The following is a 24,842-nucleotide window of genomic DNA, read 5'->3' as shown; positions in this document are numbered from 1 at the left end:
GTCCATCCCCCCCGTGCAACCTCCGCCCGCCCCCCGTCTTTCTGTCCGCCCCCCCCGTCTGTCTGTCCGTCCCCCCTGTGCAGCCTCCGCCCGCCCCCCCATCTGTCTGCCCTTCCGTCCGTCCCTCCATGCAGCTTCCGCCCGCCCCCGTCTGTCTGTCCTTCCGTCCTCCCCATGTAGCCTCCGCCCGCCCGCCCCCCCGTCTCTCTTTCTGTCCATCTGTCCGTCCGTCCGTCCCCCCCATGCAGCTTCCGCCCGCCCCCCCCGTCTGTCTGTCTGTCCGTCACCCCCGTACAGCTTCTGCCTGCCCCCTGTCTGTCTGTCCGTCCCCCCCGTGCAGCTTCCGCCCGCCCCCCCTTGTCTGTCTGTCTGTCCATCTGTCCGTCCGTCCCCCCCATGCAGCCTCCGCCCGCCCGACCCCCCGTCTGTCTTTCTGTGCATCTGTCCTTCTGTCCCCCCCATGCAGCTTCCGCCTGCCCCCCTCTGTCTGTCCCCCCGTCTGTCTGTCTGTCCGTCACCCCCGTGCAGCTTCTGCCCGCCCCCCGTCTGTCTGTCCGTCCCCCCTGTGCAGCCTCCACCCGCCCCCCCGTCTGTCTGTCCGTCCGTCCCCCCATGCAGCTTCCGCCCGCCCCCCCGTCTGTCCATCCCCCCCATGCAGCCTCTGTCCGCCCCCCCTTCTGTCCGTCCGTCCCCCCCATGCAGCTTCCGCCCGCCCCCCGTCTGTCCGTCCGTCCCCCCCGTGCAGCTTCCGCCCGTCCCCCCGTCTGTCTGTCCGTCCATCCCCCCATGCAGCTTCCGCCCGTCCCCCTTCTGTCTTGCCCCCCCGTGCAGCCTCTGCCTGCCCCCCTTGTCTGTCTGTCTGTCCCTCTGTGCAGCCTCCGTCCATCCCCCCCATGCAGCCTCCATCCACCCCCCCGTCTGTCCGCCCCCCCGTGCAGCCTCCGTCCGCCCCCCATCTGTCTGTCTGCCGCATCTGTCTGTCTGCCACCCCCGCTGCAGCCTTCGCCCGCCCCCCCCGTCTGTCTGTCCACTGGCCCCCGGATCTGTGTGTCTGTTTCCCCCCCCGCCCCCCCCCCCGACTGTGTGTCTGGGAAGGACACATGACCATGAGGCCACAATTGTGTTGTGAACAGTGGAAGGGATGCCGGGCTGGGGCCGGGTCTCATGACTTTGGCCAGGCACCATGGGGAATGGGGTCCATGCACCCCTCGGACTCCTGCCTGGAGGGCAGGGAGCAGAGAGTGCATCCCCCTCTGTGTGTGCGTGTGTTTGTGTCTCACACCCACCCAGCCACACACTAATGCACAGACACAGGTATGCATGTGAACTCGCACACAGACAGGCGTACAGGTGAACACACACACACTAACGTGCAGACAGGCATACAACACACTAATGTATGTGCACACAGCCATACAGGTGAAAACACACACACACACTAAGGCACTAGCACAGACGGGCATACATGTGAATACATGCACATACACTAATGCACAGACACACACAGACAGGCGTACATGTACACAAACACTGATAGGCATACACAGGAACACACAGTGCTCGCACACACAAGTGTACAGGTGAACACACACTAGTGCACTGGCACAGATGGGCATACACATGAAAACAAACACTACTCACACCCACACACTAACGCACACACAGAGCTACGCTCAGGCTCTCTGGCTCTCCCCAGGCATGGCAGGTGGAGCCCAGCCGGGCTCCCAGCACCCCCCCTTGCAGCGCCTGACCTGTTGCCCACGCGGTGCACACATGACACACACACACCCGGGTCCGGCACAGACACTCTCAGACCCTGGAACAGAGGGGGATTGTGCAGGGCTTGAATCCCCCACCCAGCTGGGCTCCCCGAGCCACCCCCCTCCCTCCTGGCACCGAGCTGCCTCCAGGAGCCACCTTCATCTGCCCGACCGGTCCAGCTCACTGCCCCCCACACCAGTCCTGGGCTCCTCCAAGCTCTGCCGGAGCCCCTAACTCCCGACACACAGCCCCCTGCTAGCCCAGACCTGGGCTTCCCTTCCCCCCACAGCTCTGCTGGTGCCCCTCAGTCTGGACGTGGGGCCTCTTACTTTGTCAGGGGCTGCAGCCTGGGGACTGTCCGGGCTGCGGGGATTTCCCACCATGGGGCTAAGGGAAGGAAATGCCTGCTTTGTGGGGAGAGGAGGGGCTGCCTTGCAGCTGCTGGAGGCTGGATCCCCTCCCCCCCCCCGCCATGTGCCTAGAACAGGCTCAGAGTTGGGGAGCGCTCCCCAATGTGCCCCCCCTGCCCCGCAGGGACCCCTCTGAATGGGGAGCTTGGTCTCCCTGGCCCCAGGTCTGTAGCTGCAATAACAGGGATGGTTAGTGCTGCGGAATTGGGGTCCCCTGTCCCCTGGGAACGGAGACCCAACAAACTCATAGCATGTTCACTGCTTTGCATGCTCCTTGCACTGCACGCTCCTTGCATTCACTCACTGCATTGCACACACTCATATTGCATGCTCCTTCCGGTCAGATGGTGTGGCCCGCTGCCCCCTGGAGAGCTGTGGGGGGTGGGCACGTCCTCCCTTTTATGCCCCTGGGCCAGCCTGCTGGTTGCATCAGCTATGGGCCCATGGGGAGAGACCCTGCGTGCAGCTCCTTCGCAGAGTTCTCTGGTTGCACCTGGGGACCCAGGAGGAATAGCGGCCGGACATGTGGGATGGGGACGCCCCCGGAGCAGCTCATCCCGGCAGCTGGGAATGCAGCTCCCCCATCCCAGGTCTCCTCAGGTCACCTCGCTTGAAACCCCGGATGTACCTGCGCCAGGAGCTGGCGGGGAGCCCCATGCCCAGCTCTGATGGTGCCCCGCAGCCCCCGCCCGCCCCCCATTATTCCCGTGACTAATCATCCCAGCTTGTGGAAACAATCTGGTGCCATGAATCTGCTGAGCCCCAGCCAAATCCTTGTGATGGTGACCTAGATCTGGGGGTCTGAACTCGGGCGGGCGGGCGGGCGAGGTCACTGTGCTCGCTCAGCCCCGGCGGGTGGGATGATTCATTGCTCTCCTGATGCGACTGGAGAGGCGGGACACGGAGTCGAGCCGGGGTCTGCATCGTGGCAGCACCCCCCGGGGACGCGCCTGGACCAGCTGGCCCGTGGCCCTGGGTGATGTGGGATCCCGTGCCACGGAGGGGAGGCCCCAGCTCGGGCGCCCGAGCCAACAGGAGACCCGTTGCGAAGGCTGGGCAGGCAGCAGGCCCCCTGCGTGCCCGGCCTGGCCAATAGCAGCCTCCCGTGCCAGCCGGGCCCCCGGGGAGCCTGCGTTAGTCACTCGCTCAAACGAGGATGCTGACATCATGGCCTGTTTATTCCTCCCCACGAGCCGGTTCCCCGGTGGCCACACATGCGCCAGGCGCCCCCCAATGAGTCATGCTGCTGCCAAGGTGAGTTTACCCAGCGACAGCACCGGCCATTCAGCAACTTCCCGGCTCACATGATGCAATGCATGTGCGTGTGTGTGTGTGTGCTACCAACACACCCACCCACCCACTCACCCCACTGGCCCATGTTCATTCAGACAGCGACTGGACCTGCTGGCTCAACTGGGATGGGCCCGGGTTAGCTGGAGGGCGGGTGCTTGTGCTCCCAGACAGACAGACAGACAGTTTCTTTGGATGAACGAGGTCCCACTCAGCTGATGGGATGGGGGAGCTGCATTCCCAGCTGGCGCAGACTCTGCCAGGATCTGCCCTCCCGCTTCCCCAAATCATCCTGGGCAGCCCCTCCCCCCCTGCAAAGGGCTCGTTTTAAAATGCATCAGTGACTGCAAATGGCCCTGGCCAGTGTCAGGGTAGCTGGGACCCCTGGCTGAGTCTGACTCGTACCCTCAGTGCTTTGCATCAGCAGATGCTGTGGGGCCTGATTCTCTCCAGCCCTGCAGCCCAATTCTGCCCTGCCCAGAGTGGGAGCGTTTTATACCTGGTTCGTGCTGGCCCCAGACCTGGGCACAATGGGTATGAAATTCTCTGGGCCAGCAGAGAATCCTGCTCTGGCAGCTCTTTGTGCAGGTGTCGGCAACACACGAGGTGCCAGGCAGAAAGTAGCCAGAGTCGGTGCCTGTGAGAAGGAACAATTGCCTGCTCCAACTGGGGGTCTTCAACCGAGATCAGGGCCCCGTCGAGCCGGGCGCTGCCTAGACCCCAACCGAGAACAGGGCCCTGTGGTGCCAGTCGCAGCCCAGACCCTGACCAAGATATAGTCCCTGCCCCAAAGAACTTTCACTCTAAATGGACAAATGGTCAATGGGGAAACTGAGGCACAGAGCAGCGACGGGACTTGCAGAAGGTCTCCCAGCTGGTCAGAGGCAAGACTCCCAACTCTCTGCCCGAACCACTACGCTGCCCTCTCGGCTCCCATCGTGGAGCCTGTAACTGTCCCTTTGGCCAGGTCCTTCGGCACCGGCCAGGCAGCATTCACCTTCGCTGCAGAGCGGGGCCCTGATGTCATTGCCGTGGTGATGACACCCGCCTCCCGCCAACCGCTGTCATCTGAGCCACCCGCAGCCCTCCAAAAAGCCCCTGAAAATGAGCTCACCGGGAGTGTGAGATCAACACGCCGGAAACCACCCGCTGATTCAACTTCCATCCAGGTGGCGGTTGTGACTGGGGGCTGCTGGTCCACGAGGGCAGGACGCCCCATTTGCAGACATGGCTGAAAGCAGAACGTGGCAGCATCCTGGAGCGAACGTGACCAGTGTCAGACCTGGAGTTTGGGGGCACAAGCCCCATGGGGTGGGGTCCTTGCGGGGAGGGAACAGGAGATGCAGTTTATAACAGACTGCCCAAAAGGTACAGGGAGCCCCTCCTGCACTGACCCTCCCCTTAGCCTGAGCCCTGCCTGGAGTCCAAGGGCTCTGCACCCTGCTTCCCCACTGACACCAAGCCCCTAATCTACCCACTAGCCTCCCCTCCCCTCCCAGAACCAGCGGTGGAACCCAGGAGTCCTGGCTCCCAGCCCCACCCTGTGACCCCCAGCTCTAACCCACTAAACCCCACTCCTATCCCAGAGCTGGGGATAGAACCCAGGAGTCCTGGCCCCTGGCCCCACCCTGTGACACCCCCCCCAGCTCTAGCCCACTAAACCCCACTCCCCACCCAGAACCAGGAGTCGAACCCAGGAGTCCTGGCTCCCGGCCCCAACCCACGACTCCCCAGCTCTAACCCACTAAACCCCATTCCCATCCCAGAGCCAGGGATGGAAGCCAGCAGTCCTGGCTCCCGGACCCATCCCACAACCCCCCAGCTCTAACCCACCAGACCCCACTCCCCTCCTTTCACACCCACCTTACACTGGTGCAAACAGCTGCCCGAGGGGCAAGGCAGCTGGGACCCAGAACCCGGCGGCCAGAAGAGGCCAGGGGATGCGGCGCTTCCTGGTGGGGTGCCGGGGGGCCAGGGCTGCCAAGGAGACATCCCTTGCACCTGAGGCTGGCAGGTGCTAGTGGACGGACCCATCAGTCTGACCCAGGGCAGGAAGGGGGGATTGGGTGGACAGGCCTTTACTTCCCTGCCCCCCCGGCCCATTCCTCCTGTAGACCCCTTGTGGGCTGGGGCGCAAGGAGTCACTTTGGGAACTTTGGCTGTCGTGTCGTGTCATCTCCCCGAACCCAGCCCCACGTGGACCCCCAGCCCCCAACCCTTCTGCGTGCCCCATCTCCATCTCCCTCTCCCTCGCTGACCCCGCACAGACGCTCTGCCCTGGCCCTATTCTGTGCCCTGAACCCCGGTCTGCCCCCCCTTGTCCCTGTTCTGTGCCCCAAACCCTGCTTTGCCCCCTGCCCCTGTTCTGTGCCCTGAACCCTGCTCTGCCCCCCCTTGTCCCTGTTCTGTGCCCTGAACCCTGCTCTGCCCCCCCTTGTCCCTGTTCTGTGCCCCGAACCCTGCTCTGCCCCCCTTGTCCCTTTCTGCTCTCCTGACCCTGTCTCCCTCCCCGACTCTGACCTCTGACCCCCCCTGTGATTAACGCCGCCGGTTCCACTTGGCTGCGCTCCCCCCCAGCAGCTGAGACTGCCCCCCCAGCCGGGCTCTCATTGGTGCGAGCTGCTCCCGGCGCAGCCAATAAGCGAGCAGCAAGGAGCCTGTCACCAAAGGAACAAGGGCCACGTGCGGCTGCGGGACGGGGCGTGTGCTCCCAATTCCCCCGCGCCCAGCCCTAGAGCGGGGGGATGCATCCCTCCCCCTCCCCCATTGCACCCCAGAGCCCCCCAGCCTTAGAGCGCCGGATGCATCCTTCCCCCTCCCCTCCCCCATTGCACCCCAGAGCCCCCCAGCCTTAGAGTGGGGGATGCATCCCTCCCCCTCCCCTCCTCCATTGCACCCCAGAGCCCCCCAGCCTTAGAGTGGGGGATGCATCCCTCCCCCTCCCCCATTGCACCCCCAGAGCCCCCCAGCCTTAGAGCGGGGGATGCATCCCTCCTCTCCCCTCCCCATTGCATCCCAGAGCCCCCCAGCCTTAGAGTGGGGAATGCATCCCTCCCCCTCCCCTCCCCCATTGCACCCCAGAGCCTCCCAGCCTTAGAGCGGGGGATGCATCCCTCCCCCTCCCCCATTGCACCCGCAGAACCCCCCAGCCCTAGAGCGGGGGGGACTGCATCCCTCCCCCTCCCCCATTGCATCCCCAGAGCCTCCCCAGCCTTAGAGCAGGGGGATGCATCCCTCCCCTCCCCCATTGCACCCCCAGAGCCCCCCAGCCTTGGGGGGCTGCATCCCTCCTGATATCCCAGATTATCCCAGCCTCCCTCCAGTGCCCGGCCCAGCTGGGGGCAGCAGCTGTTTGTCCCGCACATCTGGCAGCCCTGGTGTCTGGGAGCGGAGCCCACCTGGCGGCAGGACGAGGCCAGTTCATGCACGGCTGTGGCTAATCCCCTTGCACTGCAGAGCAGGGCAGAGGAAGCCTCAGCCCACTGAGCCAGCAGCCAGAGCTCCCCGGGGGGCATGGGGTGGGTCCCCCCAGGCTGGGGTGGGGACCGAGAGAGGGGGGTGAGTTTATCAGGGAAAGCCCCTGCTCCCTGCTGTCCCATCTCAGGGTCTATGGGGTGTGGGGGAGTTAGAGCAGGCTGAGCCTGGTGCTGGTGCTGGGGGATGCTCTATTGCTTCCCCGGGGCCTTTCTCCCCAGGGGCCTGTAGGGGCCCCACCGGCGTCAGCCTGGCACCACCTTGGCATGTCCAAGGCTCCCAGTGCTGATGCAGCCAAGCACCACGTGCATGGCCCCCGCCGCTGACATGCAGTCTCCTCTGGGGTGAAGCGCCCCTGCTGTTTAACAGCTGCACAAGGACCCCTCACCTAGTGCTGAGATGCAGCCATCTCTGGGGTGGGGCACAGGGGCTGTTTATAAAGGGAACCCTGCCCGGTGCTGAGATGTGGCTGCCTCTGACCCTGTCCCGGTTTGGAAGTCAGCCCGCACCCAGTCAGGGGCTGCCAAAGGGAATGAATCTGGGTTCTCCCAGAGCGGGCTCTGAACGCGCCACCTGGCAAAGGTGGCAGATGGGAGCCTGGGCTTGTGTTCGCAGACACCTGGGTCCCGTTCCCGGCTCTCGCCGTGTGCGCTTGTCTCTGGGCCTCAGAGCCCCACCTGTAAGAGGGGCTGATGAGCCTCCCCCGTCAGTTTGGGCTGTGAGCCTATGGGGCAGGGCCCGCCTCTCCTGCTGGGTCCGTGCAGCGCCTGGCGCCAGGGGATCCAGTCTGCACTGGGCAAGGAGAAAACGGCTGCTGGGGGGAAAGGAGAAGCAGGTCCTGGTGCCAGGATCTCAGAGACCCCTTGGCCTGGCTGTGCTGCGCAGCCCCTGTTCCTGCTGCTGGGCGGGGGGGCTCAAGCTGGACACTGAGCCCCTCTGCCCAGGCAGCTCCTATGCTCGCTGTGGCAGCCGGAGGGGCCGGTGAGCGCCCTGGGCAGGGCACAGGGGGAGAGGTGCTGGTCTCAGGCACCAGGGCACCTGGGGGGTTACCGTGCTTGGATGGGGTGCACCCAGCCCTCCCTTCGGGGGCTGGCTGCGGTGGGGGCTTCGCCCCCCATCCCACCACACCCTGCTCTGGGGCCACACTCCTGACCTTCCACCCTGGGTGAGTTCTTCCCCCGATAAATAAGTGACTATCCCTCCCGCCATGGCACCCCCCCCCCACAACTGGTCCAGCCCTCTTCTCCATCTGTGTTGCCCAGGCAGCGGCAGCCAATCAGTGCCCACGAGCCCAGCAGGAAGAGCAGCTGCCATGGAAACAAGGGCTGGATGCTGTGCAGGGTGAAGCTGGCAACACCCTCACGGGGCTGGCAGGGGCGTGCAGCTCACTGCAGCGGGGACCCTGGGGCTGCTCGGCTCCACATCGCTCAGGCATCCTGGGCCACCAGAAGGGACAGAAAGGTCCCCATGAAACAAACTCCCTCTTGGGGAGACCCGAACCCCTCACATAGGGAGCGATACACAGGGGGGACTCCATGCAGGGGCTGCAGGTCGGGAATGAGGGGCACCAGCAGAGCTGGATTGTAGGGGTGCAGGGCTGGGATACCAGGGGGCTGCGGGACCTTATGTTGGCTTTAAACTGCAGCAAGGGAGGTTTAGGTGGGACATTCGGAAAAACTTCCTGTCAGGATGGTTAAGCGCTGGAATAAATTGCCTAGGGAGGTTGTGGAACCAGCGTTACTGGAGATTTTTAAGAGCAGGTTGGGCAAACACCTGCCAGGGATGTGAGGGGAGTGAGGGGCACCAGCAGAGCTGAGGGGAGCCTGGGGCTGGGACAGCAGGGGCTGCAGGTCAGGAGTGTGGGGCACCAGCAGAGCTATGTGGGGTGCGGAGCTCAGAGCTGGGATATTAGGCAGGGCCAGATTAACGCAGGGGCTTCAGGGCCTCGGGCTAAGGGGGCTCCATGGGCTGGATGTGGCCCACTGCTTCTTTTCATGCAGCCCGCAGCAAGTCTCCGTGCCGCGGGCCAGACACTGGTCCCTGAGCCTCAGTACCCCCCCTGGGCCTGGAGCTGCGAGCGCCAGCTCGCCGATGTGCCCCTGCAGCCCCTAGGTGAGGGGCATTTGGGGAATCTCTGTGTGCTGCCCCCTCCCCAGCGCCAGCTCCGCAGCTCCCATTGGCCGGGTACTGCAGCCCACGGGAGCTGCGTGGGGCACCTGTGTGCACGGGCAGTGTGCACCGCGCAGAGCGGCCTAGCCCCTCTGCCTAGGACCTGGACTTGCTGGCCACCTTGGGGAGCAGAGCGACGTGGGGCCAGGGCAGGCAGGGATCCTGCCTTAGACCTGCTGCACCGCCAACCAGGAGCTGCCCAAGGTAAGCACCTCCCAGCCAGAGCCAGCACCCTGCACCCCCTCCTGCACCCCAACCCCCTACTCCAGCCTGGAGCCCATTCCTGCACCCAAACCCCCAGTGGCCCCACAAAACCTAATAGCCCCAGGGCCCACAGGAGAGTTAATCCAGCCCTGATAGCAGGGGGCAGCGGGTTGAGAGTGAGGGGCACCGGTAGAGCTGTGTGGGGTCGGGAGCTCGGCTGGGACAGCAGGGGCTGCAGGTCAGGATTAAGGGGCACCGGCAGAGCTGGTGGGGTTGGGGGAAAGCCCAGCACTTGCTCCTTTTGGGGGGCCCTTTTCACTATTTAACCCAGATGCCCCTTTAGGGCAGAGTGCATGGCTCCCTGAGGGCCCTGGCGCTTCTGCAGGACACTGCTCAGGGCCCCAGCTCAGCATCCTGCATCCCTCCCCGCCTGGCTCCCTGCTAGGGCAGCTCCCTGGCTGCCTTTGCTCGCTCTCAGCAGCGGCCCACGGGCTCCATCTAGGGGGCTCTATAGGAACCGGCAGGGCCGCGATTAGCAGGAGTGTTGCAAGCCAGACACGAGAAGTGATTCTTCCGCTTTACTCCGTGCTGATTAGGCCTCAACGGGAGGATTGTGTCCCATTCTGGGCGCTGCATTGCAGGAAAGATGTGGACAAACTGGAGAAAGTCCAGAGAAGAGCAACAAACATGATGAAAGATCTAGAAAACCTGATCTATGAGGGAAGATTGAAAAAACTGGGTTTGTTTAGTCTGAAGAAGACTGAGAGGGGACATGAGAACAGTTTTCATAAAAGTACATAAAAGGCTGTTACAAGGAGGAGGGAGAAAAATTATTCTCCTTAACCTCTGAAGACAGGCCAAGAAGCACTGGGCTTAAATTGCAGCAAGGGAGGTTTAGGTTGGACATTAGGAAAATTTTCCTAACTGTCAGGGTGGTTAAGCACTGGAATAAATTGCCTAGGGAGGAATCTCTGTCATTCCAGATTAGACAAACACCTGTCAGGGATGGTCTAGATAATACTTAGTCCTGCCATGAGTGCAGGGGACTGGACTAGAGGACCTCTCAAGGGCTCTTCTAGTCCTATGGTTCTATGGAGGGCTAGACGGATGGACAGACAGATGGATGGACGGACAGATGGAGGGATGGACAGATGGAGGGACAGCTGGATGGAGGGAGGGACGGATGGAGGGATGGTTGGACAGACAGCTGGATGGATGAATGGACGAAGGGACAGATGAACAGATAGAGGGATGGACGGAGGGATGGATGGAAGGATGGTGGACAGATGGATGGAGGGAAGGACAGATGGAGAGACAAACAGACGGATGGATGGGCGGAGGGGTGGATGGAAGGATGAACAGACAGATGGAGGGACGGACGGAGAGACAGGTGGAGGGACAGATGGAAGGATGGATGGATTGATGGAGGGACAGACAGATGGACAGATGAAGGGACGGAGGGATTGATAGATGGTTGGACAGACAGATGGAGGGACAAACGGACAGATGGAGGGACAGACAGAGGGATGGATGGAAGGATGGAGGGAAGTATGGCTAGATGGAGGGGCAGATGGATGGATGGAGGGACAGATGGGCGGACGGATGGATGGAGGGACAGACAGACAGATGGACGGACAGAGGACAGATGGACAGAGGAATGGAAGGGTAGACAGATGGATGGATAGAGGGACGGACAGACGGATGGAGGGAAGTATGGTTAGATGGAGGGGCAGATGGATGGATGGAGGGACGGACGGACGGACGGATGGAGGGAAGTATGGTTAGATGGAGGGGCAGATGGATGGATGGAGGGACGGACGGACGGATGGAGGGAAGTATGGTTAGATGGAGGGGCAGATGGATGGATGGAGGGACGGACGGACGGATGGAGGGAAGTATGGTTAGATGGAGGGGCAGATGGATGGATGGAGGGACGGACGGACGGATGGAGGGAAGTATGGTTAGATGGAGGGGCAGATGGATGGATGGAGGGACAGACGGACGGATGGAGGGAAGTATGGTTAGATGGAGGGGCAGATGGATGGATGGAGGGACAGATGGGCGGACGGATGGATGGAGGGACAGACAGACAGATGGACGGACAGAGGGACAGATGGACAGAGGAATGGAAGGGTAGACAGATGGATGGATGGAGGGACGGACGGACGGATGGAGGGAAGTATGGTTAGATGGAGGGGCAGATGGATGGATGGAGGGACGGACGGACGGATGGAGGGAAGTATGGTTAGATGGAGGGGCAGATGGATGGATGGAGGGACGGACGGACGGATGGAGGGAAGTATGGTTAGATGGAGGGGCAGATGGATGGATGGAGGGACGGACGGACGGATGGAGGGAAGTATGGTTAGATGGAGGGGCAGATGGATGGATGGAGGGACAGATGGGCGGACGGATGGATGGAGGGACAGACAGACAGATGGACGGACAGAGGGACAGATGGACAGAGGAATGGAAGGGTAGACAGATGGATGGATGGAGGGACGGACGGACGGATGGAGGGAAGTATGGTTAGATGGAGGGGCAGATGGATGGATGGAGGGACGGACGGACGGATGGAGGGGCAGATGGATGGATGGAGGGACGGACGGACGGATGGAGGGAAGTATGGTTAGATGGAGGGGCAGATGGATGGATGGAGGGACGGACGGACGGACGGATGGAGGGAAGTATGGTTAGATGGAGGGGCAGATGGATGGATGGAGGGACGGACGGACGGATGGAGGGAAGTATGGTTAGATGGAGGGGCAGATGGATGGATGGAGGGACGGACGGACGGATGGCTGGACAGACAGATTGAGGAATGGATGGATGGAGGGACAGAGAGACTGACAGACAGAGGGACAGATGGACAGAGGAATGGAAGGGTAGACGGAGGGAGGGAGGGAGAGGCCCCTGTCTCTGGCTGGGGGTGCTGGGTGACCCCGGGCTGGCGCTGCCCCGGGCTGCTGTCGGGCCCAGCCCCCTGACAGAGCCTGGCCGCGGGAGGGGATTGGGGGCGTGGCTCAGGCCCGGCAATTGCGGCGGGCCCACAGACGGACGGGGTGTCGTGGCCCTTTTAAGCCCCCCCCACGCCGAAGGAAGCGGATGTGGGGCCCAGCCACGTGGTGGAGTGGGAGGAGCGCGGCAGGGGGAGCGGCGGGGACAGGTGGGGCGGGCCCGGGGTAGGGAGGGATTTGGGGGGCGAGGGGGGTAAGGGTTTGGGAGGTGAGGGGGGGCTGGGGGGCGGGTCTGGTTGGGGGTGGGTCTGGCGGGTGGGGGGTCAGGGGTAGGGGGCTGGGAGGGATTTGGGGGGCGGGGGGGTAAGCGGGGCTGGTGGAGGGTTTGGGAGGTGAGGGGGGCTGGGGGGCGGGGCTGGCGGGTGGGAGGCTGGGGGGCGGGGGCTCAGGGGTAGGGGGCTGGGAGGGATTTGGGGGCGGGGGGTAAGCGGGGCTGGTGGAGGGTTTGGGAGGTGAGGGGGGCTGGGGGGCGGGGCTGGCGGGTGGGAGGCTGGGGGTGGGGGCTCAGGGGTAGGGGGCTGGGAGGGATTTGGGGGGCGGGGGGGTAAGCGGGGCTGGTGGAGGGTTTGGGAGGTGAGGGGGGCTGGGGGGTGGGGCTGGCGGGTGGGAGGCTGGGGGGCGGGGGCTCAGGGGTAGGGGGCTGGGAGGGATTTGGGGGCGGGGGGTAAGCGGGGCTGGTGGAGGGTTTGGGAGGTGAGGGGGGCTGGGGGGCGGGGCTGGCGGGTGGGAGGCTGGGGGTGGGGGCTCAGGGGTAGGGGGCTGGGAGGGATTTGGGGGGCGGGGGGGTAAGCGGGGCTGGTGGAGGGTTTGGGAGGTGAGGGGGGCTGGGGGGTGGGGCTGGCGGGTGGGAGGCTGGGGGGCGGGGGCTCAGGGGTACGGGGCTGGGAGGGATTTGGGGGCGGGGGGTAAGCGGGGCTGGTGGAGGGTTTGGGAGGTGAGGGGGGGTTGGGGGGTCCAGGGTGGGGGGGATTTGGTGGGCGGGGCTAGTGGAAGGTCTGGGAGGTGAGGGGGGGCTGGGGATCTCCCCCCGTTGGTCTCTGTGTTTGCGAGCCCCGGGGCGCCCCCCAGCTCTGTGCAGTGGGGGTCACAGCCTGACGCTGCCCCACACAGGCGGGGCCAGGCCCGGGACTGACCCCTGGTGTCTTTCAGAGCAGAGCCGCCCGGCCCGGCCCAGGAGATGGTGAGTCCGGGTGTGGGGGGGAACCACTAGGGTGGGGGGGTGTTGAATTCACAGCTCTGGCTCCACCCTGCCCCCCTCGGGCTGGGGTACCCCAGCAAAGTGTGGGAGTGGAGCAGGAGTCCTGTCCTGGGGGTCACGGTGCTGCTGGCGGCTCCAGGGATTACCCACAATTGGGTTGCTCCGGTTGCTCTGACCCAGCCCAGAATTGGGGGGGACCCTCCCGGGGGGACCCTCCCCAACCCGTGTCAGCCCCCTTACAGCCCTTAATGGCCCCATCCCCTCGCCTCCCTGAGGTCCCAGGTGTCAGGCTCAAGCTGCACCCCTCTGGGGGGTGGGGAGGGACATGCTATCCAACTGCCCCGCTCCCAAGTTTGGGGGGGGTCCTGCCCTGTGGGCCCCCCCCAGCTCTCCCCACTCTCTCCCTAGTCGGCCACGCTGGACCTGAAGTCAAAGGAGGAGAAGGACGCAGAGCTGGACAAGCGCATTGAGGCGCTGCGCAAGAAGAACGAGGCGCTCATCAAGCGCTACCAGGTGGGAGCTGGGCTGGGGGGACCAGGCTGGTGCCCCGGAAAGGGCTGGGCAGAGGCTTTAGAGGTCCCAGCTCCCCCCTCCCCTGCAGTGCCAGCCCCCTCACCCCCATTCCAGGGCCAGCCCCGGGGTGTCCGACGGGCACTGGGGAGCCCTGTAATCTGGCTCATGGGACACAAAGGCCCAGCAGCAGCTTAGCCCCGGGGATGGTTTATGTAACACCAGGCTGGGGGGGGCGGGGGGCAGGGGGCGGGGGGCGGGGCTGGTCCTAGAATCCCTGGGTGCCCCCTAAACAGGGACATGGGGGGAAGGGGTTATTTTCTCTGAAGCGCAGGCATCTGGTGCTGGTGTGTGTGTGTGTGTGTGGGGGGGGGGGGGGGGGTTCTGGGCCTGATGTCCAGATCTCGGGCAGCAGGGAAGGGGGTCGGTACCAGTCCAGATGGGTGCGCTGGAGTGGGGATACCAGGCTCCAGGGGCAAGACGGGGTGCATACATTGGGGAGTTCTGGCTTTTAGCTCTGGGGATCAAGACTGGGGAGTGGGGAGGTACCAGCCTAGCTGCACCCCGTATCCCCCGCTCGGCCCGGGAGCCCTGTCACGTCCCTGCTGCTCACCGCAGGAGATCGAAGAGGATCGGAAGAAGGCGGAGCAGGAAGGCATCGCGGTGACGGGCTCACGCCGGCCGCGCCACTCCGAGGGGGAGCCTGAGAGGAAGCGGGCGGACAAGGACATCTCCATCACTGTCCAGGTCTTGCTGTCCCCCGGGGTGAGCACTGGGGCTGGCCGGGGGGGACGGGACAGCTGCCAAGTGCATGGGGGGGGCAAGGTAGAGTAGCACTGATAAGTGAGGTGGGGAGGCAGGGCTGCTGGGGGGGAAGGTAGCCACTGATCAAGAGTGGGGGTTGGGTAAACCATCGGGGGGGCAGTAGTGGGGGGGCACAGCTGCTGTGGTGGGGGACGAGGGTGGGGAAGCCAGCAGGGAGGGGCAGGGGACAAGGCTGCTGGGGAGCTGAGAGGTATGGTGATCAGTGTGGGGGGTACACCTCCTGTGGGGGGGTGAGGAGAACACTAAGTCGGGGTGCTGCAGGGGAGGTGGGTGGGGAGCAGCTGTGATCGAGCCCTGGTGTTGCATGCCCGGCCCTGGCATCTCACCCTCTGCGTCTCTCCCTTGCCCCAGGAGAAGCGTGTGGTCAGTGACAGGAAGTCCCCCGGCGCGCCCAAGGCCAGCCGTGGCCCCGGTCCCCGGGGCGTGGGGCGGGTCGGCCCGTACCCCTCCAGCCGGTCGCCGTGGGCGGAGCAGCCTGACCTGTCTGTCTGGGAAGGGGCAGGAGGTGGTGGAGGGGATGGGCCGTCTCTGGCCGGGCGAGGGCGCAGGCCGCGGGGCCGAGGAACGGCTGGCGCGGTCACGGCGGCAGGAGAAGGAGGTCCTGATAGGAAATCCAAGGTGCGTTGCGTCTTGCGGGCAGTTTGCCAGCCTGGGCCTAGTTCAGCAATAGTGCATTGCATGCGCGTTCACGCTCGCTACACTAGTGCTGGTGTTGTGTGTTGCTTTCTGCTGGGGCAGGTGCTGTGGAGCAGAGAGGGATGAGGGGGTGAAGGGCTCGTAGCAGGACTCTCCCCCAGGGGGTGGATTGCAAATTGGGACATGGGGTCTCTCTGGGGGGCACCAGCTCTGAGGCATTGGCTGGCTCAGGCGGTGGGGAACGGGACATAGAATTGTAGCAATGCTGGGCTGGGAGGGCCATCGAGAGGTCATTGCATCCAGCCCCCGGTGCTGAGCCAGGGCCATGGAAACCTAGACCAGCCCTGTCTGGGGTTTATCTGACCCAGTCTCTCAGCTGCCTGGGGAAGCCTGTTCCAGAGCTGAACTCCCCCGAGAGTTCGAAAGCTTTTCCGGATGTACAGTTATTCCCTGTTTTGTAGCTGGGCGTTTGATTCCGCCCAGCCCCCCCTTCTCCTGGGAAGTGCAAATACTTCACTTGGCTGAATTCAGACCCCAGTTCTCCAATTGGTCAAGGTCGTTTTGAATCCTAACCCTACCCTCCAAAGTGCTGGCAGCCACTCCCCTCCAGCCTCCCGAGCGTCATACGCAGACCTGATAAGTGTACTTTCTGTTATCCGTGTCACTAAGGAAAATATTGACCGGTCCCAGGACTGGCCCTGGCAGGACCCCATTGGATCTGCCCTCCGGGTTTGAGAGCAAACCATTGATAACTCCTCATAGGATGCTGTCTCCAACCAGCCGGGCACCCACCTTAGAGTAACTCTATGTAGGCCACATTTCCCTGGTTTGCTTATGAAAACGCCATGTGGGACGGTGCCAGAAACCTTCCTGAAATCACAATACATCTCCTCTACTGCTTCCCACCCTCGCCCGCTCGGTCAGTAACGCTCTGCTGTAGAAGGAAATTAGCTTGAGACACACTCGCGCTCGCTCTCTCTCTGCCGGTGTCCCCTGGACCTGCTGTGGTCTCACTTTTCCCCTTGCCACACCAGGAGTGGGAGGAGCGAAGGCGGCAGAACATCGAGAAGATGAACGAGGAGATGGAGAAGATTGCGGAGTATGAGCGGAACCAGCGGGTGAGTGGAGGGCAGGGAGGGGTGGCCAGGTCAGAAACCTCTTCTCCCCCCCCCCCCCATTTTGCTACCATTGCTAGGAGGTGCAGGGGGATGGTGGATTTCCCCCTCTCCCCCCAGGGCCTCCAGGCCCCCTGTGCTGAGCCGTCTGCACCACAGCGCCCTCCTTGCCGTGGGGCTGGGCGAGACGGTGAGGGAGCCATGGCTCCAGGCTGACCCTGCCCCTCTGCAGGACGGGCTGCAGGAGAAGAACCCGGTGCGAAATTTCCTGGATGACCCGCGGCGCAGTGGCTCCTTCCAGGAGGCCGACCGCAAGGAGGGGAGCCGGCGGCACGTCCGCAACTGGGGGGGGCCCGACTTTGACAAGGTCAAGACAGGCATGGAGCGGGAGAAGGAGTGGCATGCCCCGGTAAGTACCTGGGGGGAGGGGGAGCCAAGGGGGCCTTGGGAGGGATAGGTGGCATGTGGGGGTGTATCCCAGCCCCTCCTACCATGGCCAGCCGGAGCCCCTCGGGGTAGGGGCTGTGCCTGGGTGGGAGTGTGTGGGGTGGGGTGGGGGTCCCACCCCACAGCCCTGTGAGACGCCTGTTTCTGGCTTTGAGCCGTGTGTGCCTCTCCCCCTCCCTGCAGGGCCGCCGGCCAGGCCCCAAGAGCGGGGGGCCGCTGGACATGACGCTGTCCATGACGGGCCGGGAGCGGGCCGAGTACATGCGCTGGAAGAAGGAGCGGGAGCAGATAGACCAGGAGCGGCTGGCTCGGCACCGCAAGCCCACGGGCCAGTGGTGCCGGGAGTGGGACGCCGAGAAGACGGACACCATGTAGGAGGGCGGTGCGGCGGGATTCCTGGGGCGGGTGGGGAAGACCCTGGGGCTGCGCTGGTTCTCGGGGCCTGAGCTGGGTTGCTTGGCGTGGGTGTCGCAGGGGGCAAATCGGGCCCGGTCTGAGGAGCAGGGTGGGGGGCTGGTCAGCAGGGGCTTCGGCCGTGGCTGCGCTAACCTGGTTTGCGTCTTTCAGGTTTAAGGAGGGTTGTGGCACAGCACCGGAACCAGACCCGGGCGCCAGGCGTGGTAAGTGACCCCAGCAGCACCAGAGCCCGGTAGAGACTGGGAGCGGCCTCCCCATGGGTGGGGGGATATAGGTGAGGATGTCTGTCTTGGAGGGTGTTTGGTCCCTGTGGGACCTCCCTTGGCCCAGGTGCGAGGAAGCGGGGACGGGGGGGTCCCCTGCTGGACAGCATTGGGGTAGTGGGTGGGGGACACTGTGCCCTGGGGGCAGGACCCCTGTGCGGGGAGGTCTGTTCCTGTGCCCTGGGGCAGACCCACTGGTTCTCCACGGGTTGGACTGGAATTGTGGCCCCGGCAAGGATGGACCTTAGGGTGATCCCGAGGCCTCTGCTCCTGGGAAGCGTCGTCCAGCCCTTGCCTGCCTCCCCCCCCAGCCACGGGGGCTGGTCCAGGGGCAGCCCTGCTGTGAGCTCCCCTGCCCCCGGCCTGTTAACTCCTGCTGCCCTCTCCTCTCAGACGAGAACAAGCTCCCCCCCAAGCCGCCCACCTTCGGGGAGTTCCTGTCCGAGCACCGGGCCGAGCGCAGGAGGAAGGGCCGGGGCCGACCCGCGCCCACCAAGCCCTACAGGTGAGTCTGCCTTTGCCCTGCTGTGTGAGCGACGAGGGCCGGACTCCTGGGTTCCATTCCTGGCTCTGGGCGGAGGGAGTGGGGTCTGGTAAGTTAGAGCATTGGGGGGGGCGGGGGGCTGGGAGCCAGGACTCCTGGGTTCTATCCCTATTTAAGCCACTAACTCTCTGTGTGACCAAGGGGGAGGGGGGTCACTCACTGCACCCCAGTTTCCCTGGGGCTGGTGTGAACTCCTCCTGGGCTAGTTGGCCCTGTTCGTTGGTATGTCCTGTCCCCCCCACAGCTTGTGGGGCAGTGGGAGCCCTGGCTGTGCCTCCTCCCGCCAGGAAACACCCCTCCTGGGAGCCAGGCTCTGCAGTGCAAGGTAGGGCAGGTGCTGAATAGGGTCTGGCTGGGTTGGGCCCTCCTGATGCCTGTTTCTCCCCTGCCCAGCATGCACGACAACCGGTGGGAGGAAAAGGATGAGGGGCCGGTGGCTGAGGAGCTCGACCCCCGCCATGAGGAGCTGCAGGTAAGTGGGGGGGGGGGTCCAGCCATTGCCATTCGGGGAGATCCCACCCTTTCCCTGGTCCTCTCCATAGGTGGCTTGGCCTGCAGCTCTGCCCCATGTCTCCCTACAGCACCGTGTCTCCTACAGGCCCCACTTCCCCCAATCCTGTCATGGGGAATCGCCCTCAGGCCCAGTCCCCTGCCCCCAGCCCCAGCTCCCTGGGTCCTGCTGCCCCTCGCTGTCTGAGCATCCCTGCCCTGCCTTGTGCCAGCAGGCGGAGGGGCTGGCCCCCCAGCTGCCCCCTGAGACCCAGCAGCCCCCCGATGAGGATGAGGACCAGTGGGAGGATGTCAGTGAGGAGGATGATGAAGGCCATCTCGGCTCGTCGGGCGAGGAGGAGGAGGTGCCCCCCGTGGGATCCCCAAAAGCCCCACGGGCCCTGAAGGTTGGGCGGGGCCCAGCCCCCAAGCTGGACATGCCACCACCTGGAGCCCATGGAGGACTGAGCAAAGCCCTCAGCCCCTTCTCCCCAGCTGAGGGCTACCAGCCTGTCTCAGACTGGGGCGAAGAGATGGAGCTGAACTCGCCCCGGGGCAGTGTGGGGGACAGTGCCCTGCAGGGCCCTGGCCCCGCCCCCCAGGCACAGGGGGCAGGGCCCCCTGGAGAGTCTGCAGGTAAGAGGCACTGGCTGGGCTCTGCCGGTGGGAGGGGAGGAGAGCCTGTGTGCTGGGAGGGCTTGGGGGGCATGTATCAGACTGGTCTGGCTTGGGGCGTTTGCCCCATAGGGGCAATGTGGTGGTGTAGGACTTGGGGTGCAGTCCCAGTGGGATGGGGGAGCAGACGTTAACAGTGGGAAGGGGTCACAGGGCGGGAGTACTGGGGGGAATCACCCCAGGAAATAATGGCTCCCAATCTCCCCGCAGGGCCGAGCCCCCCAGCTGCGGAGCCAGGCGGGCACCCGGGCAGGTGGGGCACGGCCGAGCCCGCGGAGGCCGGACGGCAGGAGGAGCCGGCACGGGCGGGGGAATCGATGATGCTAGCAGCCCCTGGCAGCACGGAGAGGCGGGAGCTGGCCACCCCCGCAGCTGGGAGCCTTGAGGAGCTGGGGGTTCCTGCAATGCAAGGTGCTGGGGGGGCGGGGTCTGGAGATGGGGGCTCAGGGGGCAAGAGCTGAGGGGGGAGGGGGGTCTCCCCTTTGGCCTCCGGGGAACCATGGCTAGGCTGGTGGCAGAGTGGGCTGGCTGGGCTATGTGCTGGGCTCAGTCCCGGGGGCACTCGCCCCCATCCAGGAAGGAACCATGTCCTCCTGGGATGGGGTGATGGGGTGGGGGTGGGTTTGCCCACAGCCCCTGGCTGCTGATGCTCTCTCCCTCCCATCCCCAGGAGCCAAGGAGGCCCTGAGCCAGCTGGAGGCGGAGCTGGCACCGGGCGTGGTGCAAATCACAGACGTGGAGCGGGTGTGTTTCCGTAAGACCTCGGCCTTGCCTGCTGGCCGCTAGCGGGACTCGCCCCTTCTCTCTGTTCCTCTGCTTCTTCACGGCCCCCGCTGGCCGGGGCAGTCCCACTGCAGACTGACCCCCCTGCCGTACTGGGCCAAGACAGGGAACGCCTCGTCACGGCTCGCTCTGTCACGGGGATAGGCAGATCCCCAACAGGGAAACCGGCTGCAGCCTGGCTTGGGGCTGCTGCGCGTTCCTGTCCCGGTGCTGGTGGCTGTGCCAGGCCCCTTCGTGCATCTGACGGGGCAGCTAACCTGGGGCCTGAGTCTGCTGGCAGCTGGGTGGTGGGGGATTGCCTTTGGTGGAGCAGGATCAGGCTGGGGTCTGGTCTGAGGACATGGCAAAGTAGTAGCTGCCGCTGGGCCACCGAGGGGCGAGCAGCTTTAGCCGCTGGGCCTCCCGCTGGGAGCTCTCCGCTAGCTGCTTGTGCGGTGGGACCCTGGGGTCAGTACTGCAGCTCCTACTGGGGTGTGGGGTGGTATGTCTCTGTCAGCCACACTGACCGAATTAATGGCCAGGATTCAAACTTGCGGCACGTTCATTCTCTCTCCCTCTCTCTCTCCGTTTGACAGGATAATGGAGAGCCCTGATGCCCCAGAGCCACCCCCCCATGAGGCCAGGCGGCTCCCTCTGACTTCCACAGATCGGTAGAGCCTCTTTCCAGAGCCCTGTGGGCAGGATGTGCTTTGAGGCTCAGCTGTCTGGATGTTGTCTGGGTTAACCTCCCTGGGGGTGCAGGGCTGGGTGGGTGTGTGGGTGGCCTGGAGGGTTTATTCTGGTGGGAATTGCATGACACCGAGCAACTGGGTGAGGAGGTTGTTCCAGCAACTGGCGCTAAACGTCTGGGATCTGACATGCGTCTGTCCCCAATGAACCTCCCTTGCTGGAGTCTGGGACGGCTGCCCCTGGCTCACCCTGCCCCCGGCTCACCCTGCCCCCTACCTCCGAAGTCCAACTGGGGGCATGGGTATGGTCCCCAGCCATGGCTAGTCCTGTCCAAGCACTACTAGCCAATGTTTCCTGTGCTGGGAGGGTTGGAGCCAGCCGCGCTTTGCCCCTTCTCAGCTGTAACCATTGCTAGGGGCTGTTCTCAGGCAGGCTGAATGTGTCCCCATCCTTCTGGTCTGTGCTCTCGAGGAGCCGGTTCCACCCACTGCTGTACAGACTGTGAACCCTTTCCACAGGCGGTAGAACTCCCCCACCCTGCTCGCTGGGGGCAGGAGCCTCAGGCGAGAGGTGTCTTCACTCCCCGGTGCTGCCCTGGGATGCTTGGTTGTCCTGCCCAGGTCTCCTGCGCTGTCCGGCCGCTTTCAGTCATGTAAAAGCAATGCCAATATACCTGACTTTCTTACAATAAAACCTTCACCAAGCCGCTGGGCCTGGCTGTGTCAGGTTCTTTCTGGGGTAGGGGATTGGGTGGCAGCTCGGGTGCTGTGTGCCCAGCACAGCTCTGAGAATGCAGCTTGAAGGGGTGGGGGCATGTGATTTGACAAATCTCTTAATGGGGCAGCCTGCGTTCCTGGGCATGGCTGTGGGGATGGGCAACCTTGGAGGTGACCCTTCACGTGGGCACGTGCTCCCTGTGGAATCTGTCTGGGCATAGCCATCAGGGCTGTCCTTTTGAGGCAGAAATCTGGGCAGCTGGTGCTTTCTGTACTTGTTAAACCCAGGGCCCTGGCCAGATTCCAGCATTGCTAATTAATCCCCTGTCCTAAGCCACCCTCCCCTAGAATGTTTAAAGTGGCTGTGGCGCCATCTCAAGTAAGGGTGCAGCGTTGCTGTGTGCCGTTACGGCTTCCACCCCAGAGAAAGCTGCACTACAGTGGGTGATCTCTGGGTAAAGTCCTGTAGGGTCCCAGGGATGACGGGTGCTGGGTAAATGTAGCTGGATTAGTGGAACCAGCAGGAGCATTGGAGTAACGTGGGTGGGCGGCTGTCACCTGCCGGACCTCAGCGTTAAACCTGGTTTCAAATCCATTAATAGGTTTAATCTCCTGAAAGGGTTAAAATCCACTCCTTGGAGCCAATCAGGGTCCGTCTGGGCCCTATAAAAGAGCTGCTGGCCAGAAGGCAGTCAGTCTCTCTCTGGCTTTGGAGAGAGGTGGACCTGGCTGCCTGAAGGAGCAACGGGGACAGAGCAATGCTGGAGAAGGGGAAGGCTGAGCTGGGGAGCTCAGGCCTGGTGACCTCCCAGGCTGTGGCCTGACAGGAAGGCCTAGGGAGGTTCTGGGGCAGCAGGGAAAGGCAGCAGGTCCAAACCCCCCTTGCCAATGATGAGAGGTCATCACAAAAGGCATTTTCCCCCAGAGAAAGGGGATTAGAGGATGACTGGCAGTAGCCACTGAGGCAAGGTGGGCATAGGGGGAGGGGTCTCCCCAGGGAAGGGAGACCCAGAGTGTAGGGTGCTGCTGTGGGCAGCACCCCAAGGGAAAGGGGTGCCAGGGTCTGGGAGGGACATAGAGGCCTGAGGCAGGTGAGGCTTTGGCCAGCAGGGGGTGCTCCAAGGCTGAGAAGAGCTAATTCCCAGACTGACTAGCAGGAGGTGCCCTGACGGTGAGTGCTCGAGCTGCTACACCCCATCTCAAAAAAGGTAGATTGGAATTGGAAAAGGTTCAGAAAAGGGCAACCACCATGATCAGGGCACTGGAACAGCTGCCGCCTGAGGAGAGATGAATAAGACAGGGACTTCTCAGCTTGGAAAAGAGACAACTGGGGGTGGAGGGAGATAGAATCGAGGTCTATAAAATCATGACCAGTGTGGAGAAAGTCAGTCAGGAAGTGTTATTTATGCCTCATAACACAAGAACTAGGGGTCACCAAATGAAATTAATGGGAGGTGGGTTTAAAACAAACCAAAGGAAGCATTTCTTCACACAATGCACAGTCAACCTGTGGAACTCCTTGCCAGAGGATTTTGTGAAGGCCAAGACTATCAACAGGGTTCAAAAAAGAACTAGATAAGTTCATGGAGGATAGTTCCATCAATGGCTATTAGCCAGGATGGTCAGGGATGGTGTCCCTAGCCTCTGTTTTGCCAGAAGCTGGGAATGGGTGACAGGGGATGGATCACTGGGTGATTCACTGTTCTCTTCATTGCCTCTGGGGCACCTGGCATTGGCTGCTATTGGCAGACAGGACACTGGGCTAGACGGACCTTTGGTCGGACCCGGTCTGGCTTCCCTTAGGAAGCAGCGATAGCTCTGCTGCAGGGCCTGGCCTTCTGTGTACAGAGCACACCTGCCATGAGCCCTTGACCATGGACACAGCACAGCTCTCGGAGGCTAATGCAATCCCTGCCCTCGCTGCGGGCACCACATGGCCCCACCCTGCCCCCTGGAGCCAGTGTGTTTCTTAGCTGTAGTGGGGACAGGGAGGTGTTAGAAATCCAGGAAAGCTGGCTTCTTTAAGACCACAAGGACAGAGCAGGTATAGATGACTCTCTGTGAGCAGCCGTTCAGTCCCCAGACATGTCTCTCAAATTATTGCAATGAACACTCCAGCCTGCACCCATTAAGGCTGTGATTCTTTCATGGAGGTTGTGGAAGTCACAGATTCCATGACTTTTGGTGACTTCTGCAGTGGCTGGTGCAGCTGACTTCAGGGCCAGCTACTTGGGTGACCCACAGGCCACTGCCAGCAACACCAGCTGCTACCGGCCAGCCGCACCAGCCACTGCTTGGGATGCTCTGAGCAACTGGCTCTGGGGACCGCCCAAGCAGCAGTCCTGGGGGCAGCCTCGGGGAGCGCCAGAACAGTGGTCCTAGGGGTGCCCTGGGGATTGTCCGAGCAGCAGGGGTCCTGGGGCAGCTGGAGCAGTGGCCCCAGGGGTGCCTGGAGAGCAGTCCCGGGAGCAGCAGCTGTGGGGCAGTCAACCCCCAGCACTGGAGCAGCGGGGCCCCAGAAGTAGAGATTTAGACAGGTATCTTTGGTAAAACTCCTGGACAGGTCACAGGCAATAAATAAAAATTCACTGCCCGTGACCTGTCCAGGACTTTTACCCCAAATGCCCGTGACTACATCTTAGCCTTAGCACTAATGCACGGAGCTCCCTGCGGTGACTGGGTTACGGCATGGAGCTGGGTTCTGTTCCCACCTCTGCCACAGCGCTGCTAGAGGACCTTAGGCAAATCCCTTCTCCCTGTGCCTTAACTCCCCAGCTGTGAAAGGGATCAACTGGCATGAGGGACGCCGGTCAGGCAGAGCCCTGAAGCTCCCAGCCACTGCCAGCTGGTGATGCCCGGAAAGGGAGGCCCCTGCTGTGCCATGGTAGCCCCTGGAAGGTGCTGTGGGGCCAGGCGCTGCACCTACACTAGGCCCTGTCGCATGCCATGCAGCCCCCCTGCTGCTGCTGGGATTCTCCAAGGAGTATTGGCCCGGTCATTGGGGTCCCTGGAGCCAGGCGTGTGCAGCTCCTCTGCCAAGGGGATGGCGCACCCATGTGGAGCCGGCGCACCCATGTGGAGCCTGCCCAGCGTGGGATTCGGGGCTGGAAGGGCGAAAGGGGTGATGCTGCGGGTGGCAGGTGCTGACTGGTCAGGGATGGGAGTGCGGGCGAGGGTCCCCAGGTGCCCCAGAGCAGTGCACTCTTCTCCAGTCCAAGCCCCCTGCCCTG

The 24,842-nt window shown here is 63.4% G+C and overlaps 1 protein-coding gene across 4 annotated transcripts; it reads left to right on the top strand.

Moving 5' to 3' along the window:
• The first annotated feature begins 7,582 nt into the window (after positions 1 to 7,582).
• On the top strand, positions 7,583 to 21,602 carry CCDC9 (coiled-coil domain containing 9). Of its 4 annotated transcripts, none has more exons than XM_043501436.1 (16): positions 7,583 to 7,589; positions 12,411 to 12,474; positions 13,480 to 13,505; positions 13,932 to 14,036; positions 14,652 to 14,780; positions 15,210 to 15,476; positions 16,529 to 16,612; positions 16,842 to 17,018; positions 17,240 to 17,427; positions 17,624 to 17,676; positions 18,130 to 18,241; positions 18,674 to 18,752; positions 19,003 to 19,405; positions 19,655 to 19,855; positions 20,115 to 20,188; positions 20,803 to 21,602. In XM_043501436.1, exons 2-16 carry the CDS (start codon positions 12,414 to 12,416, stop codon positions 20,818 to 20,820), a joined length of 1,977 nt encoding a protein of 658 aa, XP_043357371.1. In that variant the 5' UTR covers positions 7,583 to 7,589; positions 12,411 to 12,413; the 3' UTR covers positions 20,821 to 21,602. The 4 variants fall into 4 exon arrangements, with proteins under 4 accessions (XP_043357371.1, XP_038237531.1, XP_038237530.1 ...); XM_038381603.2 differs by having other exon boundaries at positions 14,652 to 14,798; positions 19,006 to 19,405; XM_038381602.2 differs by having other exon boundaries at positions 14,652 to 14,798.
• The last annotated feature ends 3,240 nt before the right edge of the window (positions 21,603 to 24,842 follow it).

This window comes from Dermochelys coriacea, chromosome 23 (genome assembly GCF_009764565.3).
Source record: "Dermochelys coriacea isolate rDerCor1 chromosome 23, rDerCor1.pri.v4, whole genome shotgun sequence".
In the NCBI taxonomy this organism is placed as follows: Eukaryota; Metazoa; Chordata; order Testudines; family Dermochelyidae; genus Dermochelys; species Dermochelys coriacea.
The sequence above is the reverse complement of the archived record's forward strand: the minus strand, read 5'-3'. Positions and strand labels throughout refer to the sequence as shown.

What these genes read in the sequence shown, in the direction of transcription:
- CCDC9 (XM_038381602.2), top strand. Translation starts at nt 12,414, where the DNA reads ATGTGGGGCCCAGCCACGTGGTGGAGTGGGAGGAGCGCGGCAGGGGGA. An exon ending in AGTATGAGCGGAACCAGCGG is followed by an intron (nt 16,613 to 16,841) that starts GTGAGTGGAGGG and finishes GCCCCTCTGCAG; the next exon opens with GACGGGCTGCAGGAGAAGAA. An exon ending in GGGGGTTCCTGCAATGCAAG is followed by an intron (nt 19,856 to 20,114) that starts GTGCTGGGGGGG and finishes TCCCATCCCCAG; the next exon opens with GAGCCAAGGAGGCCCTGAGC.